The 20,262-nt window shown below is 41.0% G+C and overlaps 1 protein-coding gene across 5 annotated transcripts in view; it reads right to left on the minus strand.

The window, feature by feature from the left end:
- ankrd27 (ankyrin repeat domain 27 (VPS9 domain)) overlaps nucleotides 1-20,262 on the minus strand; it is a 75,373-nt gene that overhangs the window by 13,191 nt on the left and 41,920 nt on the right. For all 5 annotated transcript variants that reach the window (XM_057836160.1, XM_057836155.1, XM_057836157.1 and 2 more), the window contains 7 exons: nucleotides 17,879-17,994; nucleotides 12,940-13,032; nucleotides 12,418-12,615; nucleotides 4,804-4,866; nucleotides 4,584-4,709; nucleotides 4,473-4,517; nucleotides 3,882-3,989 (listed from right to left, as the gene is read on the minus strand). In XM_057836160.1, coding sequence (XP_057692143.1) covers nucleotides 3,882-3,989; nucleotides 4,473-4,517; nucleotides 4,584-4,709; nucleotides 4,804-4,866; nucleotides 12,418-12,615; nucleotides 12,940-13,032; nucleotides 17,879-17,994 — 749 coding nt within the window. The remainder of the gene's footprint in view (nucleotides 1-3,881; nucleotides 3,990-4,472; nucleotides 4,518-4,583; nucleotides 4,710-4,803; nucleotides 4,867-12,417; nucleotides 12,616-12,939; nucleotides 13,033-17,878; nucleotides 17,995-20,262) is intronic.

Consider the following 20,262-nt stretch of genomic DNA (forward strand, 5'->3'; position numbering starts at 1 on the left):
AATCGGACCCGCAGCAAAACTATGAAAAAAAAACTGTGACTTATAGTCAGAAAAATACGGTAATCTTCGTGTTAGCAAAGGTTTAATTAGTCGATGGAGTTGATTTCAACCACCATTGACTCTGAAACTAACAAACAAGTGACAAACTGCATGGAATTTGTTGAAATCGACTCCACCGACTAATCAAATCCCACTAATTCGAAGATTAGGCCTAATGTCAAAAATTCTGAATTTCGGGATAGGGTTTATGGTTAACAGCATATTAGTAGCAATGTAAAACAATGCAAATTGACTGCACAATAATCAACAACTCACAAATGAATTTCACAGTGCGATAAACACAAAGGTTGGGGCGGGTGCGGATGCACGCGCACAACCTGGAAGTAAGCCGTACACACATGCCGTCAATTTGGCCACAAAATGTGGCGGCAACTAAGCACTATACACTCAATCGGACATACAACACATCCCAAAGATGCTAAATAAACACGTCACCTCACTGCATGAATGTGCAACACGAATATGATGTAAACAATACTCACCGATGACTACCTGCCAACGGCAAAGCTACAAAACGGCCATGCGTGGAGCAGCTCCAACCTATTGCTGGAACCCTCCAGAATGGAGGAAAAATGCTCACGTTCATTTATGGACGCACATTGACGACCATTTCTTCGCACATCTCACAAGTGGCTGTACTTGGCTCGAATGTTCATCCGCGCTGGCACACGACTTTCTCAGTCCCAAAAACACTTAGCGCATGTGACTCGAGACCAAACAGGAAGTAACTGAACGGTTACCATGGAGACGAACACGTAGTGCGAACTTTCTTACATTTTGTATCAAAATGCTCTTCGTACATGACTATAATATTCTTCATTCTACATACATTATAAGGCAATAACAAAATAGTAACGCACAGACACTAAGGAAACTAACTTTAATCAGATTACTGGTTTGGAAAAATGAATGCGTTAGATTACTCGTTACTGAAAGAAGGTAATCAGATTATAGTGAGAACACTGGCAAATGTTAACGGTGAGCTAATGTTAACGGTTAACTCTCGGGCAATTTATTTTTTTTTTTTTCATACAGTTTGTGGGATCCAGGTGAGTATAATTAATTGAAAATAATGTACTGTTTTCCTGCTGAACATGTATCATCACCAAGTTGGCGTTGTCCTTGTTACAATACGCACTCGTCTGTTAATGTTAATGTTTACTTGAAATAGTTAAAAAACTTTATTCATTTATTCATTTTTGAGTAATTATTTTAAATTTTCTAGACGGAAAATTTTATTGTAAACGTTAACCAAAACTAGAAGAAAATAGTCTTTAGTTTTCATCAACATATAAGAGACGAAGACAAACACCTTTTGAGATGACTAAAACACGATAATAAGTATAATATACAGCATAATAACTAATTAGTATTATCATCCAAAAGATTAGGACGAAAATTAAAAGGGCTGCCAAAAATAACTGCTAACACATACAGTAGGTATACCAGAAATGTCACCTCTCAGAAAGATTCTATTAAAAAGAAAGTACTGATACAAGTAAGGATTATCATATAATTTTACAATTATTATGTTTGTCTTTCATGACTGTTATTATTTATCAAAAGTTTTTTTTTTTTAACCCTTGAGAGTCGAAGGACGCGCCGGCGCATCCTCAGCGCACGTCGTCTTTGAAGCGCCCTCGCGTTTTAATTACGTCACCCACATGCCGTTGGTTGGTCTCGTTTTAAAGTGCGGAAGTTGCGGTTTACTCTCGTTGTTATTTGAAGTCAATCGACCAACTAAAACGTGAGATATTGTCATTTAAGTTTTATAGTTTTATTCTCCTCTCAAAAAAACATTAAAACGCTGCATGGATAATTTGTTTATGTCTATATTTCCATCATTTCTTGTCCTTTTTCAAAACGGAAGCTCCATGAAAAAAACACAAATCAAACGAACCCTTTCGAAGTCACAGTGGAAGCACAACATGCGTTTTTTTTTTTTTTTTTAAATAAATATAACTGCCGTGCGAGGTTCCACCGAACGAGAGGGAGGAGTGTTCTGAAGCAGCGAGGTGGCGACCGACCGCCGTTTGAATCGAGCGAGCGAGCGACTTTGTGTGACTTTGAGAATGAACGGATAACTAAATTTAGCGCAAGCAATTGTGCTTTTTGATCAACGTGAGGAAGAGGATGGTCCAAATTCGTCATCATCGTCTTCTTCGGAAGAGTCCTCGAGTGAAGATAGTGACGGATTTGAACACGTGGGTGACGCCATCGACGAGCAGAGGTAAGCCAACCCACTTTTTTTTTTTTTTTATGCTGCTGAAAAAGTTTCTTTTGAAAGTTTCTTTTGATATTGCAAGACAAAGTTAATTTTGATGCAATATAAGTGTGTGTTTGTGTATATAATAATAAAATGTGCATATCGGATCAAAGTATAATTTGTGGTCTTCCTTCTATATGAAGATTAGGGATGTAGCACATATTCAGCTATGGTATTCTTTCTATTGTCATACATATAGATTTCCATTATTATTTATTTCTGTATATATTTTTATTTTATACTTTATTATTTTCATAAATACTGACTTTTTTTTCATGTACATTTATAGTGACAATGAAAGTAAAGTGAAATGAAAATGGAAGGGTGGAAAGAGGACCGACACCCCATGGAAGTGTGGGCTGTGTGATGTAGCCCTGTGTAATTCCAGGACGAAACTGCTTTTCGGAGTGGCATGCCTGAAAAATTTTTAACTTATTTATTGTAAATATTTTTGAAAATACTTTTTTTCCCAATGTTATATATATATATTTTTTTCCCCACAATCAGTCTTCTCAATTTGTGTATATAAATGTGTGTTCAAGAAGCTTGATTGTGTGTACATAGTTTTCATCAGGTGATGGGCCGCAATACCTAAACTCATATAGAGATGGCCTCTAAACACTTTTTGTGTTAGATGGTATATTTTTTCACTGTTCTTCACTGTTTGGTCTGCTGTATATAACCTGTTTTGACTAGAGCATGTATAAAGGCAAAAAACGCCTATGGCTATACCTGTTGTTTATGTTGAATTGTCAAATATAAGACTATTTATTCTAAGTTTTTTTGGTTGAATGTTCATCCTAACATGTTGAATAAATATTACAAAGTTTCAAAACGGTTCGTTACGCATGTTTGGTTGTCAATTGGACATCAATATTAAAAATTTTGACAAAACGATTTTGGAATTTTTGGTCTTTTTGGGCCCAAAATGATGATTTATAATTGGTCAGTGAAGGAAACAACAGTTTGGACATGAAGTTCAAGGTGTCACAAAAAAAGGGACCAAACCAGGCCATCGTAAACAATTCTTTCTTTGAAATATAAAGGCAACTTCAAAGGCATGCAAAATAAGACAAAATAGGACCAGACCTTAAAGGGTTAACTAGCTAAGTGCATGCGGGCCATTTTTGACCTATTAATGGAAGCTTGCAAGCAAAACCAACTTTACACTTTCTTAATATTCATAAAATGCAAGTTAAAAATGTAAATGGCATATGAGATGCCTATTTCCTGAATACCCGGAATAGGAAATAATACTTTTTAATGACAAAGCTGTTTCGAGAAAAACATATTACTGGTTCATTTTTAATCCATTTCTATGGGTTAAAAACAATTAACTGATATTGAACTTATTCTTTTCTGTTGTGGCAGTCATGCATTTCCCAACTTTCCAGTTGTCCTGAAGTAACCCAACAAATGATAAGCCAACACATTGAAGTCATCCTAAGACGTCAATCCACATTGGTAAATGAAATTATAGAATCTTGGGGGTGGTGGAAATGAAATAATAGAATGTGAGACAGGAAAAAAAAACAAAACTTTTTTGTATCGTTACCTTGTGAGCCGGTGCGCATTTTGCACATTGACACAAAGGATGACACAGAGACACCTCAGCTGACACATCCGCCTCATCTTCGTCTGTCCACTCCAATAGATAACGCACCTAAAGCATACACAAACGAGATGAGAGAGACGAAGGGGAAGAAGAGAGATGATAATGTAAGGAATAAAAAAAAGGAACAGGAGAAAAATGAAAGTGCCAAAACACAGACAATATGAAGAAAACCGAAAGCAGGGAGGGAAATGAAGGGTAAGAAAGAAACTCTAAGGAGATAAAGTGGATATAAAGCGAAATCAAGATAAAAGTGAAAAAAAAAAAAAAAAAAATGGAGAGAACGAGAGCGACAGTTGGAGCGAGAGAGAGACCAAAAAGAGAGAAATGGGAAAAAAAAAAGAACAGATCAGGACAGATACAGAAACAGTACAGATACAGAATGAGACTGGATGAAAAGGAGACTGTATGCAGGAAAGAAATGGAGGGAAGGGAAAAAGAGGTGTAGACTAATCTAAAGAAAGGTCAAAAAAGAGCGGGAAGTACAGTAAAGAAAGAACAAGGGAAGAGATGGCTCATGGGAGCGACAGTCACCATTTCGACGTCTCCATCAGCCACGGCCCGCAGCAGCTTTTCCACCTGTCAACCACGCACGGTCACCATGGAAACCCAATTTGTTGACCTGTTTTGAGATCGCGGCTTCACCTGGTGATGTCGCGCCAGCGCAACATCGGGTCGTTGCTCGCCGCCCGGCGAAGATGACGAAGCGCTTGATGTGGACGAACGGCGACTGCTGCGGTCGGACGTCGGAGGGGAAACTCGCGCGGATGACTGACGAGAAGAGGAAGATGTGGCGTCACTTGAGGAAAACGCAAAAATAGCAATGCTAACTAAAGCGTCCTTTGTGTGAATGTGTGATCCACACCCGAAAGTTGCTGCTGTTCCTGCCAAGTTGCTTCTTCTGTGATGACCCCAACAAACTCAGCACCTAAACAAAAAACGCAAAAATTTCTGGGAGCCTTATGAATACTTGTCGAAGTTGTTTGGTTTTGCTAAGGCTGCAACAGTGTTTGAATTTTTTTTTTGTTAGTCTGTCTTTAGCTGAATAGTTTCTGCGTCTGCAGAACCTCAATTGCTATATGAAGGTTTTGCCAATTCTCATGCTAACTACGGTGGATGTTTTGTGTGTGGTCGGCCTGGGGGAGTTGGTTCACCTTCATCCACATGAAGGACACCTATTTTCATATACTAATTTCTCCTTGAACCAAGCTGTTTATCCAAGAGAAGTTGCCACTGGCAGTTCAGGATGCTCCCATTTGTTTACTCTCTGTTCCCAGTCTTTATTTGTTGTTGTATGAAGGATGTTCTGACTCCTCTCCAGTTGGAGGGAATGAAGGTATTGCCTTTACTTAGGTGACTGCTTGATATGCACGCCATCGTGCGCCCAAGTGGTCTCGTACACCACTTTCCTCCAGGCCCACATGGCCCTTTTGAGCATTTAGGAAAGTGGAGAGTGGAGGATGCTCTTCGCCTCCTCTCCCACTTTTGGGAAGGCTGATTTCTGCCGTACATCGCCTTTCTGTGGCATTTAGCTGTGCTGATGTCCTGAACAGCTGTTATTTCCCTGGGTCAGCATTCATTGTGCCCCCAACAGTGGCCGCTGAACGTCTTCCGACTAGACGCCATGTGCGACCGTTGTCGTTGCTTGCTTGCAAAGGCCCCATTAATGGACAGGGCTTTCTTGTAAAGGGGAATCCAATCCCTCTGTCCGCCGTAAGGTCGTCATCACGGACGTCAGCCGCTTGGGGTGCTGTCTGGTAGCACATAACGACTCGGGGCACGCCAATCAAATCAAAGTGCTGGCTCCATATACAGTGGCACCTCTGCTTACAAAATTAATTGGTTCTGGAAGTTTATTAACTTGAAAAGTCTGTAAGTAGAAATACGTTTTCCATGTAAATGCCCTAATCCGTTCCAAGCCCCCCCAAATTCAGACATTAACCCTATAATGCATAAACATGAAACAAAACATGTAACAAATACATGTTAGAATTAGATTATTGCACAGTGAGCATTAAATCGGAGTTGAGCATCATGTAAAAAAAAAAAAACAAGAACAAAGAATAAAAGTGACTACACTCATGTAAAGCTGTAGGAACACGAGGGGCAAATGAAGAGGACGCAATGGGTACACACATACAGCAGGGGTCCCGCTAAGCCTGTTGGATGCCAGGAATGCTTCTCTGCCATTGGAGCTACAGTGGTGCAAATAAGTATTTAGTCAACCACCAATTGTGCAAGTTCTCCTACTTGAAAAGATTAGAGAGGCCTGTAATTGTCAACATGGGTAAACCTCAACCATGAGAGACAGAATGTGGGAAAAAAAACAAAATCACATTGTTTCATTTTTAAAGAATTTATTTCCAAATTACAGTGGAAAATAAGCATTTGGTCACCTACAAACAAGCAAGATTTCTGGCTGTCAAAGAGGTCTAACTTCTTCTAACGAGGCTCCACTCGTTACCTGTATTAATGGCACCTGTTTTAACTCATTATCGATATAAAAGACACCTGTCCACAACCTTAGTCAGTCACACTCCAAACTCCACTATGGCCAAGACCAGGGGTCATGAATTAAAAATCCTCTGGGTCCGAAATTAAAAAATTACAACAATCTCGAGTCCAGAAATATTTTTAATGCTTCTTTTTTCCCCCAAAAATACAAACGCATCTTTACGTGGCCATGCTGATAATTACAGCATTCAAAATTGTAAATAATGTATATAAGGTGCATAAAACTAAAAAGTGATTTATTGAATCATTAAATAGCAACATAAGACCATGTAAAAGAATTTTTTTTTTTTTTTTTAATTGTGGATGCTGACAGGGGGACTTGCTTTATTTTTTGACAGACGTCTTCTTTTTGTTTTCCATGAAGCAAAGTTTCAGCAACTGCACTCATACAATCTTTGACAATCGGTGCGTCACTGAAAGACTTTTTGTTTAGACCCAATATCCACGCTATTCTGAGGGAGCATTCATTTGCATGTTGCTGTGCAGTGAATGAATGAACCATGAGCATTGAGGTGCGATCATATTGAGCCCTTAATTCCGTTATTTTTTGAGAACGGATGGCAGAGTTCATAGGGAAACTGCGAAAAAGCTGCGTGCTTCGTGTCATAGTGCCTTTTCAAATTGCTGCTCTTTATAAGCGCTACCGTCTCTGAACAGATGAGCCATAGCGGTCTTGTGCTGCCGCCAGGTAAAATGAACATAAATGTGTTGGTCCACTCCTCCTTAAACACTGTTTTCTGCATCAATCTTGCGTAGTTTTGAGCACGCCATTTGCCGTACCTTTTTCGCCTCTTCCTCCAACTTTATTCAGCTCAGTATTTGGCTGTCACTCCGCGGAGTCTGGAAAGCGAGTGTGAGGGGCCGTTTACATGGTGACTCTCCGAGAATACGAAAAAATTTCAAATTTGCATTTGCGTCTCCATTTGAACAATGTCACAATTCCACATGAAAGCAATGTAGTATTCATGCCAGGCCCTTGGGGGCAGTGCAGATTTACAGGGCGACAGAGAATGATGCACTTTGACCCCACCAAGCTCCCTCAGCCCGGAAAAAAATATGCCCGCCCACTGGAAGCAATGGCATTTTTCTTTTGTTCAAAAAGGCACAAAAATTGAAACATTCAACATATTCAATTTAAAAATATTATTAAAACAGTAAATTAAAGCCGACATTCCGCCATATTTGCTGTTTTTAATGTTTAGTAGCACCGCTGCGCACGCCCAACGTGACGTGTATGAGTGCTGACGTTAAAGTCGCGGTCTCGCGCCGCGGGAGCCTTTAATATGCATGCCGAGGAAGCCCCCCTCAATTCCCGGCAATCGGATTCTTCCACTTTGGAGGCAGGATTCAGAATTTTTCGTTTTCACCTTCCGTCTTCGCCGACACCATATGCACGCGAGGCAAGTCCGCTACTCAGTCATTGCGTCTTTGTGTCGCAGAGTCGCCATGTAAACTGCCCCTGAGACATGCTGTTCTAAAAATAACTTTCAAATGCTTTACTCCAATTGGCTGGCTCACGCGCATCACCGCTAAGGTTTTTGTTTGTTGCCCACCTCCGCTCTGCAAACCCGCAGACAAAAATGATTTTTGTTGTTGCAACGTGTATTAGTCGCGACAGCTTGAGATCCGGTCCAGACCGCTTGGGGGTCTGGAACCGGACCGAGGTCCGCGGTTCCGTGACCTCTGGCCAAGACCAAAGAGTTGTCGAAGGACACCAGAGACAAAATTGTAGACCTGCACCAGGCTGGGAAGACTGAATCTGCAATAGGTAAAACGCTTGGTGTAAAGAAATCAACTGTGGGAGCAATTATTAGAAAATGGAAGACATACAAGACTAGGGATGGGAATTGATAGGATTTTTACGATTCCGATTCCATTATCGATATTGCTTTACGATTCAATTCTTTATCGATTCTCTTATCGATTCTAATTTGGGGGGAAAGAAGAACAAACGTTTTGATTGGCATTGAGTTTGTTTAATCAGAAGTCACAACCTTACAAACTCACAACGAGATCAAAAGAGGCCCAAAGCCTCAATGTTAACTGTGGCAATAAGTGGCAAATACACAAGAATGTGTAACATTTTACTAAAACATTTATCTAATAGAAATAAAAAATACTGGTATATATTGGCAGATAGGTTGTTGTTCTGCCTTTGGCAATATGTGTTAAAGCAGGGGTCCCCAAATTTTTTCCTGTGAGGGCCACATAACTTTTCCCTTCTCTGATGAGGGGCCGGGGTCAGTTTGTAACAGAAAAAGTGTGACGATTGCAGAAGTGCATAAATGTAAAAAATTATTGTTTTTCAGAAAGCCACAATCAAATAACCCTTTCTGGATTCTTCATGGAATGAAAGTAAATAAAATAAAAATAATAATATAATATAATAATAATAATAATAATTAATAATAAAAACACTATTAATTAAATAGATAATAACCAAATAACCCTCTCTGAATTCTTCAAGGAAAAGGCCAGGAAATAAATAACACGACTGAGAAAAAAAAAAAATTCAAAATGGCCGGACCAAATGTGGAGGCGGGCCGTATTTGGGCCGCGGGCCGCAGTTTGGGGACTGCTGGGTTAACGTGTATTATTTACCATTACATGGAAATGCATGCCTTTTAGTTTTTGTGGCGCTTACATGCTCAAGTGGGGGCGCCCTTGCGCTTCCTCACGCGAAGAAGAACGCGCTCACGTGAAGAAGAGCGCGCTTACACCCGAAGAAGAAATGCCGCATCCAAGCGAGTGAGTGAGTTAGTGAGAGAGGGAAACACTTCTACGAGCCTTCGTTCTTTGTTAATGTTAATATCTACAGAGGCAACGCCTGTATGTATCATCTTTTGTGTTGTTGTTGTTGTGTTTCCACTCGCGATCGGACACTTAAATCCAGTTGTGTAGTGGTTTGAACGATGTGCTAATGCTAGCGAACGAATGCTAACGATTTGTTATTACTGTTATTAGCAGCTAATCATCGCTGATTTACGTTGATGCAAACCTGTTTGTTAATGGGGACGAAATTGATTTGTTTCATTTCTATTCTTAGTTTCACTCTTCAAGTGATGGTTGAATAAAGTCAGCAAATTATACCAACGTCTTCTGCATCGCCATTTGGGAGTTTAGCTAGCTGTATAGCCAGGACTGAGCCTTAGCCTCTCTGTGAGGACAGCGCAGTCGTATTCCCTCCCGATGCAGTTATCTCCACCTTGCAATGACTGCAAGTCGCTTTGTTGTAATTTTTCCTCGTGAAGTGAAGACACACTTTCGAGCGTTTGAACCTACGTGCTGTCATTGTTATGTTTATGGCTGCAATGCTCGTGCTTACCCGTCGTAACCTTTCATTTTCACACTCTTTCCTGGTGAAGTGCAGTCAAACTTTGGAGCGAGTGGTTCTTGGCGCCATGCTAGTTTGATGCGTCTGGACAACAAGACACGTCACAACGCAATACGCGTCTTTAGGAATCGTTAAAGGGATCGTTAAGGCTTTTTCATTGTGATGTCGAGGCCTCGAAACACTCGGAACCGGTTCCGAATTGGAATCGGATTTCGATTCCCATCCCTATACAAGACCACTGATAATCTCCCTCGATCTGGGGCTCCATGCAAGATCTCACCCCGTGGCGTCAAAATGATAACAAGAACGGTGAGCAAAAATCCCAGAACCATACGGGGGTACCTAGTGAATGACCTACAGAGAGCTGGGACCACAGTAACAAAGGCTACTATCAGTAACACAATGCGCCGCCAGGGACTCAAATCCTGCACTGCCAGACGTGTCACCCTGCTGAAACCAGTACACGTCCAGGCCCGTCTGCGGTTCGCTAGAGAGCATTTGGATGATCCAGAAGAGGACTGGGAGAATGTGTTATGGTCCGATGAAACCAAAATAGAACTTTTTGGGAGAAACACAGGTTCTCGTGTTTGGAAGAGAAAGAATACTGAATGGCATCCGAAGAACACCATACCGACTGTGAAGCATGGGGGTGGAAACATCATGCTTTGGGGCTGTTTTTCTGCAAAGGGACCAGAACGACTGATCTGTGTAAAGGAAAGAATGAACGGGGCCATGTATCGAGAGATTTTGAGTAAAAATCTCCTTCCATCAGCAAGGGCATTGAAGATGAGACGTGGCTGGGTCTTTCAGCATGACAATGATCCCAAACACACAGCCAGGGCAATAAAGGAGTGGCTTCGTGAAAAGAATTTCAAGGTCCTGGAGTGGCCTAGCCATTCTCCAGATCTCAACCCGATAGAAAATCTGTAGAGAGAGTTGAAAGTCCGTGTTCCCCAACGACAGCCCCAAAACATCACTGCTCTAGAGGAGATCTGTATGGAGGAATGGGCCAAAATACCAGCAACAGCGTGTGAAAAGCTTGTGAAGAGTTACAGAAAACGTTTGGCCTTCGTTATTGCCAACACAGGGTACATAACAAAGTATTGAGATGAACTTTTGGTATTGACCAAATAATTATTTTCCACCATGACTTGCGAATAAATTCTTTAAAAACAATGTGATTTTTTTTTTTTTTTTTTTTACATTCTGTCTCTCATGGTTGAGGTTTACCCATGTTGACAATTACAGGCCTCTCTAATATTTTCAAGTGAGGGAACTTGCACAATTAGTGATTGACTAAATACTTATTTGTCCCACTGTATAAGTATTCTACGTTTAGTAAATTTCCTGTTGAGGCGTGTCTTAACCTGAAAATTCAACATGTAGAGACGTTCATAAGTAGAGGTACCACAGTATACAATACAATAGCGCTTCTGAGCCAGTTGCACCGTATGTTCTTGTGCAGTTGGACAACGCCTTGACTGGATAGCATATCAACCGCCCGGGTATCAAAAAAAAAAAAAAATCTACTCAGCTGCTACAGGCAACCCAACACCTAGCTTGGGGTGACCCCCGTCTGGCCAGTTTGCAAGCCTTTGCCAGGTCAGCTAAACAGTCTTGTAGACGTGGGAGGGGCGCCTCCATCGAGAGGCAACACGCACAATCTGGTATATTTTCGGCAGGGCGAGAGTTGGTCTAATTGCCTCCCAACAGTCTACCCACTGCCCCAACTGGTTCTCCCCTCCAGCCCTCTAGGTAAGCATGTGGTGACCCACCCTTGCCAAAGGTACCTCCGTTATGCCTTACATCACTCCCTCTGATCTAGCTGATGCTCCAGAAGTTCTTCTTGGGAGGAAACCCTTCTGGTCGGCCCACCAATGGTTTCCCCTGCTGTGCAGCCTGTGTCTCAAGCATTGGCCTCTCCCCCACAAGAATTACTTGCCATCCCAGCAGCCGGGGGGGCAGGTCTGGCATCCCAACCTTATCAGTTGTCTGAGTGCCCTATACGCTCTGGTGTCCGATGTTACTATACCAGGCCAGGACCATTACTACATCTTTAACTGCCTTGAAGGGCACGTTCCTTAGGTTCTACAGAATTGATGTCACCTCTCCGCAACCGCTGGCTTAGTCTTTGAGTCTGCAGAAGCTTCTCCTACCAGGGACTACGCTGGTAATGGTCATACGGGATTCATAGAACCGTAATTACATTTATAACTTTATTAGGAATGAGTAAAAGTATTTTGGGGGGTCAGAATTTAGATATATTTACAGCTTGAATGACAGTAAACCCAGAAATTGACATTTATTAACATTACATATACAGCTACCTACAACCTATTACTAAGGTACAAAAGTATTATCGTCACTTTGAAACCATCTTGTGGCATCTACAGGAAATTGTTACTCTTTCAGTAGGTGGTCTCAATTCCTGAAAAAATTGCTATTTGCCATTTACAGCCTTTTACATTTTCTTGCAACCTATTACCCAGCTAGAAAACTATTATCGTCACTATAAAACCATCTTGTGGCATCTACAGGAATATGTTACTCTTTCAGTAGGTGGTGTCAATTTACTGAAAAATGTGCTATTTGCCAATTTACCAACTCACAACCACTCCCACACACACTGACCTTAGAATTGAGGGCACAGTGGGCAGGTGTGTGTGCGCTGTTGTTGAGCGTGTGCACGCTAGCGCCATTCTCCAGCAGAACCTGGATGATGGCTTCGTACCCCCAGCGCGACGCCAAGTGCAATGGCGTGTCGCCTTTGTCGTTGCGCAGGTCCAGGCAGCATGTTTGGAAGTCGTAGTAGACCAGAGCCTTCACACACTGACATATTAAAAACATCAGCAATGTCAGATATATTTGGCCATAATGTTTAATTCTGCTTAGCTGTGTGTTATGAAACTTTGTAATGACTATAACAGATTCTAGATGCTAAACACAATCAGACCATTACTTTCATTTTGTGTCATTTTAAAATGTTTTCGTAAAAAGTTAAAGTGTGCTTTCATAGTTTAAATGTGTTGAAACCCCATGGCTGGAGCAAAACTGTGTTGGATATGAACAAAATTCACATACGGCCTGAGGTTGCGTATGTCTTATTGAAATTGTGAAGGTGAGTATCACGAAGTGAGGAAGGGTGCGACTCACATCCTCATGTCCGTACATGCACGCCAGGTGTAATGGCGAGTTGCCGTTGTTGTCCTGAGCGTCGGCATCAGCCTTGTAGTGCAATAGCAGGAGCTATGCACACACACAAACACACAAAACATGAATTCAAACGGAATGACAGTCATGTGTAGTTTTTCTTCTTTCAAATTGAGGCATTCTATTCCGCGTGCCTCGCAGGCTTCAACACTGAAGTTCAACTGTACTTCCACATAAGGATCGGCTAAGGACATTGCTGAATGTGCAGATATACAGTGAAGAAAATAACTATTTGAACACTCTGCTATTTTGCAAGTTCTCACACTTAGAAATCATGCATTTATACTGCTATAGACCTCAAACAAGTGCATCTGGCGTGTGCCCAATCACTGTTAAGTGGTGAAGGGAAAAGGTACCGTTCTCGCACACTCCATATAATTGTTTGCATTAGTATAACACATTCATTTAACTATAGTTTAGGCAGACTTCACTCAGTGGCCTTGAACACAGTAAAGTGAATCACGTTATCAGCGCTCATGAGGGGGAAAAGGAAAAATAGTACCGTTTCTCGTAGGCACCGACTAACTGTTTACATTACTCAACACACGTAATATAATCAATCAGGGAATAGTATCATTTCTCTTATTCACTGCAGGACTGCACTACTCTAACACACCTAGTGTAAAATAAATAGCACACCATAGTTTAAAGAAACAGAATAGATCCACAACGCCATCTTATCACAGAAGCCCAACGTGTGCGCCACGAGCAAGATTGACGCACCAACTCTGGCAATCAGTTCTCCCGACAAACGTACAAGGACAAAGACCAGCGTGCTTTGTCCTAAAACAAGTAGCGACAGCCTGGATAACAAAGTTGATAGCAGGCGCTTGAGCCGTCAAGACCAGCGTCGGTCGCTGTGGCAACCACATCCCATCCACGCACGAACCTAAACAGCCCGAAACCGGCCAGAGAGGTATGATCCCAAAGCAACGCCCGGACACACCTTCGGCCGGCCCACTACACCAAGGACTTAAAAAACACTGGACCAGGGGTCGCGTTAACCGAATATTTTTCGTCGTTGACCGTTTTTTAAAACGGTGACGGAAAAAACTGAAGTCCATCTGTCATTTTGACAGGTTGCAATTCACACCCCAGACCACAGGGTGGCAAGTGAGCATATTAATTAGCTATTGTCTCTCTTGATGCATGACGTCGTTGGCCTTACTCGGAAAAATGTCAAGGCAACTGAATGTCCGAAGTTTCTTCAAAAAGCCCCAAAATGACGATGGTGTTGATAAAAGAGGTGAAAAAAAGAGTGTGGCCGCAGAGCGCGGATTCAGCCTCCAGAAGAACATCAAAACGGCCATGAGAAGTCGTCTGTCCGAGGCAAAAGTCCAAAACCTCATGACAATAGCCTCTGCAGCAATCCCACTTGAGACATTTGATTATGCACAAGCGGGCACGCAATTCAAGTCCGTGCGCACTAGGAAGAAGGTGTGAGACTGAGTTCAGGCCACAGCAGGTGAACTGGTAGTTTCATTGTTCCATACGTAGCCTACCTACTGGGGCCACAGTCAGCTGTTTTTGTCACTGCGGAGAAAAAGTTACATATTCATCTGCTTGATGTGTGATGGCACGGTGTGGATTCTCTGTTAAGCTTATTCGGACAGAATATTAATTAGAAATGAATGAAAACTAAATACTATTGAATATGTCATTATTATCATTTTAAAAAATTAAGTGACGGGTAAAAATAGATTATGACCGGATTTTTATGACCCTGTTAGTCAAAATGACAGACAACAAAAAGTCTAGCGCAACCTCTGCACTGGACACTGAGATAAGATAGATTTGCTGCTCGGAAACATTTTCTATGTAGCCTTCCTTTGGATCCAGAATGGTCCCTCCGTCATCTGTTTTTGACCATTGTCGACGAATAAATTGTTAACCTGCTTTCGGCGAGTCTTTTTCAAACTTTTGGAACATGGAGTTAGTACAAAGGGTTAACATCAGAGACGAACGCGCGAAATTCCGCCTTCCCGGTTGGTGCACGCGGGGCAGCATCGGCAGAGCGGCACTTTGGCTGTCGCTGTTTCCGTGCCGCTTGACTGGGGAGGCGAATTTCAACAGTGGTTTAAAGCTGCCGTGCCCAAAATAAAACACACACCTGGTAAGAACTGTCTTGATGAGAAGCATAGTCTCGGTCAAAGGAGCTGTCTAAAGACCTGCGATCAAGGATTGTTGATTTGTATATAGCTGGGAAAGGATACAAAACCATCTCTAAAAGTCTGGATGGTTATCAATCCACAGTCAGATAAGTTGTTTACAAATGGAGAGAGTTTGGCGCTGTTGCTTCTCTCCCAAGGAGTGGTGGTCCACCAAAGATGACGCCAAGAGTTCAGCCCAAAATACTCAGAGAGGTAAAAAAGAACCCTAGAGTGTCTGCTGAAGACTTACAGAAATCACTGACACATTCCAATATATCTGTGCACACATCAACTATATAGAAAACTATGGCTAAGAATGGTCTTCATGGGAGGACTCCATGGAGGAAGCCACTGATGAAAAAAAAAACATTGTTGCCCATTTAATGTTCACAAAAAGGCACTTGGACACTCCACAGAAGTTTTGGCATAATATTTTGCGGACTGCTGAAACCAAAGTTGAATTGTTTGGGAGTGACACACAACATCATGTGTTGAGGAAAAATGAAACAGCTCACCAACATCAACACCTCATCCCCTCCGTGATGCATGGTGGAGCAAGCATCATGATTTGGGGCTCTGTTGCTTCCTCAGGGCCTGGACAACTTGCAATCATTAATAGAAGAATGAATTCAAAAGTTTATCCGAATGTTTTGCAGGAAAACCTGAGGCCGTCTGTCACACAGTTAAAGCTAAAAAAGAAGATGGATGCTGCAACAAGACAAGAGACTTAAATACAGAAGTAAATCAACTTTAGAATAGTTTCAGAAGAACAAAAACACATTCTGGACTTGCCAATTAAAATCCAGACTTGAACCTAAAGAAAGTGATTCATGCCACACACCCCAGGAATCTAACTGAACTACAGCAGTTTTGTACAGAAGAATATGCAAAGATTAGTCCTGATCGATGTGCCAGACTGATCTGCAGCTACATGAAGGTGGAAGTTATTGCTGCCAAAGGGGGGGTACAAAATATTAAAAGTGATGGTTCACTTACTTTTTTCCCCCCTTCTGTTATTGTTTGCATATTATCCTCATTATATTATGGAAACCTATAAATGTTTGGGTGGTTTTAGTTAAAGCAGACACTTTTTTTTTCATCTGCGTGATTTTGATAAAGATCAGAATCACATTTGATTTGAAATGTGAGAAATTCCAACAGGTTCAGATACTTTTTCATGCCACTGTATTTTCTTCACTGTAAAGACAAGTCAATAGAAAACACCTTTTGTGATGTGTGCCTATGGCTACTCGAGAAGATGCAAAATGTCTGTGAATTCCGTATGTGAGAGAGACCAAAAAAGCAGAGGCTCAAATCAGATAAGTTTTGACAACAGCGTACCGCACGAATGCTATTTTTAGACCGCAAGGCTGCGTGACGTCACCATCGTAAACCAGAGGGGGTCAACTTAGAAGCGCGCTTGCATACAACCCGTACTAGTACTGCTTGTTTTCTGCCTGTAATCTGTCAAAAAAGAACATGCCGAATAAACACTGCTAATTTGGAATTTATAGAAACGACTCTAGACATTACAACATATGAAGGATGTTCTCTTCATACGTTTCCCGAAGCCAAAAACTCAGAGGGAAAAATGTAAACAATGGATCAACTTGTGTGGACCTCCAAAAGACCAGTTTAAAATGCCAGCAAGGTGAAGCCATTCACCTTCATATGCAGCAAACATTTTGTTGGGGGCCATGGTCCTACAGATCGACAATGCTGATCCATTGCCTGCCACAGCCTGCCCCGAACAGGTAAGCCATTTTGATATTTTTACTTATTTTTTAGCGTGGTGCTTTGCCGTGCTGCTTCTGTCTGATAATGAATGACCTGAAAAAAATTCAAATTAAAAATGGTATCTGACTGCCGCTGTTGTTACCTTTTGTGTTGTAAAGAAACAACTTTAGTAAGGGGAAGAGTGTGAATAAGTTAACAGAATTAAGACCTGTTACAAATGAAAAAATTACAAGTGTTTGTTGGCTGTCACTGAGTGGCATTTGCGATCGCTACACAAAAATAGCAATATAAATTACCCCCAAGAACGGTCAGAGACGTAAGAAAGCCAGAGGATATTATATAAAAGAAAGACCGCTTGTTGAAAGATCGGTTGTTGAAACAGCAGAATGTCATTGTCAGTGGCGTAAGGCAATGTACAAAAGAAAAAGGTGTCGATAAAAAAAGCTACCTTTGGATCAGGTCGGCTTTTTTTCCCGTCTTTTTCAGCCCTCAACACTCAAGCCATCTCTTTAACTGAACATTTGCATGTTCTTCCACATCTTTACCAGTGAATTTGGCACAAGGAACATCATTTTTGGACAGAATTGGTAAGTTTAGGTCAGTAAACATCTTGCTCGTACACTATTTACATGCATCTAGCATGACGGACAAACGCAAGTTTGACCCCCCCTAGCAACAGTTGCCAACGTCATGAATATGAATGAGCAGAGGTGACGTGTTACATGCGGTACGCTATTTGAAGATTAACGAGGTCTTGAAGCGAAGAATGCATTTTAAAAATTGTTGGGGATTAATTTGAAAATGGATTACCTGTCAATTATTCAACTAACAGTTGCACATCTAATAATAAATTTTTGAGAACCAACAAAATGGTCAATGACATTTCAAAGAAAATATATCATTTGCAGTTTTTTCTCCTTCGTATTGACATTTTTCGTGATGTCAGAGCGTTGAGATCTTGAGGCATACCAAAATTACTGTGTGCATGTGCTGACCGTTACTCCCTGGTATCCTTTCTGACAAGCCAGATGCAGTGGCGTGAGCGTGTGGTAATCCGTGGCATTGACTGGGGCTCCTTTGGACACCAGCAGGTCAATCAACTGTGTTTGTCCTTAAAAAACACCAACACACACACACACACATGAACAGAGTCAAAAACTGTCTTGTAGTTATTTGGTCTATAGGGTGGGGCGATATTTTCTTGGGAAAAAAAAAAAAAATCTGACATTCCAATTAAAACCTTCTTTTAAAAAATAGCATATCCAAAAGATGACAATACTGAAATGATGTTTTCCATTTTGATAGATTTGGTTGATTCATTGCTCCACCAATCGATATATTGATCAAGATCGATGTATCGTTACACCCCTTGCTGATAATATGAGTTCTTTCTGAGTGGGACAAAAATCTGAAAATTCCAAGCATGTAGATAAGCTAAAATAGAGAAAGGTGACAGCAAATTGCAGGGATTCACTAATTTAGAATTGAAATGAGACATGTTTGTGACTGCACATAAAAGGATATAAAGAGAAAATTAAGGCAATCGCAGTTTTAGCATTTTATACTAAACAATACATATACAGTATTTGGCAGTGTACACATTGTGGTAGTTAGGCAGTAGTATATGACAAAGCATAACTGGATTACACATGATGTTGCTCACAACTTGTGCATGTTGCAAGATACATTATATATATGGCGGAAAACACAGACAAAACAGAAAAAGCAGTTTCTGCTCTTGCACTCCTCTACAAATAAACTGCTGTATTTTAAGCCAAAAGAACTGTTGTGTTTGATAGAACAATATGTCTATATGCTGCAATAGCAGATTCATGGCGCATTAAGCCCCCGAACTATTTTTAATTTGTCCGTTTTACCCTGGAACCCCCCATTTACAGACATCACACAACCGCTTTTGTTTCAACCCAGCCATAAAACGAAGGTAATTAATTATATTTCTTATTCAAAATGTCATTTTTAGCTTAGAATCATTAATTGATGTCTAACATTTCATCCAAAAAAAAAAAAAAAAAAGACTTAAAAAAATTATTCACTCGCATATTTTAAACTTTCAAACAAATTACATCACAATGAAAAAAATGGTATCTGTAAAAAACGTCACGAATATCTACCTTATAACTATCGCTTAATTGTATTTTTTTTTGTTAGTCGCATTTTCTCCCATATGTTAGACCATAAATAATCGATCCAAACAAAGAAAAATTGAAAAAAAAAAAAAGTGTAAAAGGGTAAATATATGAAAAAGAAAATCTGGATCCCTCCTGATGTCTACGAATTCTGCATCGCGAACCTTTTTATATTACCACGTTTCACCCATAAAATCCCCCCAAAACCCAGCTGTGGCCATTCACAGCTGTGTCTTGACACTCAGTGATACATGCTACATGGAGTTTTTGGATCGAAACAAGGTCAGTAAGCGATTATGTCTCGTTAAAGTCATGGCGTCTTTAATTCTGCTCTTTCATGCTCTCACCTCCAGATAGGGTTTTGCTGTTTAAATCTTTTTTTTTTTTTAAATCAGGGTCCCCCCAGGATTGATAAATCTAAATTCAAGAGTTTTAAGACCTTTTTAATGCCATTTCAACTGAAAACTAGGCCTGCAAGCAGGACTGAACGGGCCCTCGCAATCTAGCGCAACTCGGACGTCACGCAGCTCGGACAGTGTGCAGGTCAGGGTGGTGGCAGATCGTCCTCTGTAATCATCTCATTAGAACCTAACATGCTCGAAAGTTGCCTCTTTACATTCACACACCTAAGAGATAAAAACCCGTTTTGGAGAGAGTACTACAAAAAAGGAGCGAATAAAGGGTCGTCACGGCAACAGACACAGACATGTGGACATGGGCCGTAAAATAAGTATTTCAAAAGGTCTTGAAACTACAATGACCAACCTGAAAAGAACTGGACATATATTAGAAAAATGAGTGACTTTCTATTGCCACTAGTTGGCGCTATAGGGTTGATGCAAATGACCCCTACAGGACCCTTCAGAGTATGACTCAACAAGCACGAGATGTTTGCCGCAGATATGTTGTAGAAGTTATGACTGTTCAAAACTTGTGGTGAGACGAAATGGCTTCAGTCATTTTCACTTCTCCTGTTGGACTCTTCTGCTTCAACCAAACCTCAGTATTTTTCATCAGGCACCTGAACACACGTCTTATGGCTCCCCTGATGCAGGTTTCAGGTGAATATATTTTTTTTCCTTGGAGGAGGAGGCTGTTTAGTAAAAAAAAGTTATTTCCTGTTCCCACTAGGGGGCGCTAGGCCGAATGGGTAATGTTTCAATGCACTCGTGTTAAGGGTGGGATCCCGCACATACATGTCAGATATGAAAAAGATTGAAAGTTGTGTCAAG

This window comes from Corythoichthys intestinalis, chromosome 5 (genome assembly GCF_030265065.1).
Source record: "Corythoichthys intestinalis isolate RoL2023-P3 chromosome 5, ASM3026506v1, whole genome shotgun sequence".
Classification (NCBI taxonomy): Eukaryota; Metazoa; Chordata; class Actinopteri; order Syngnathiformes; family Syngnathidae; genus Corythoichthys; species Corythoichthys intestinalis.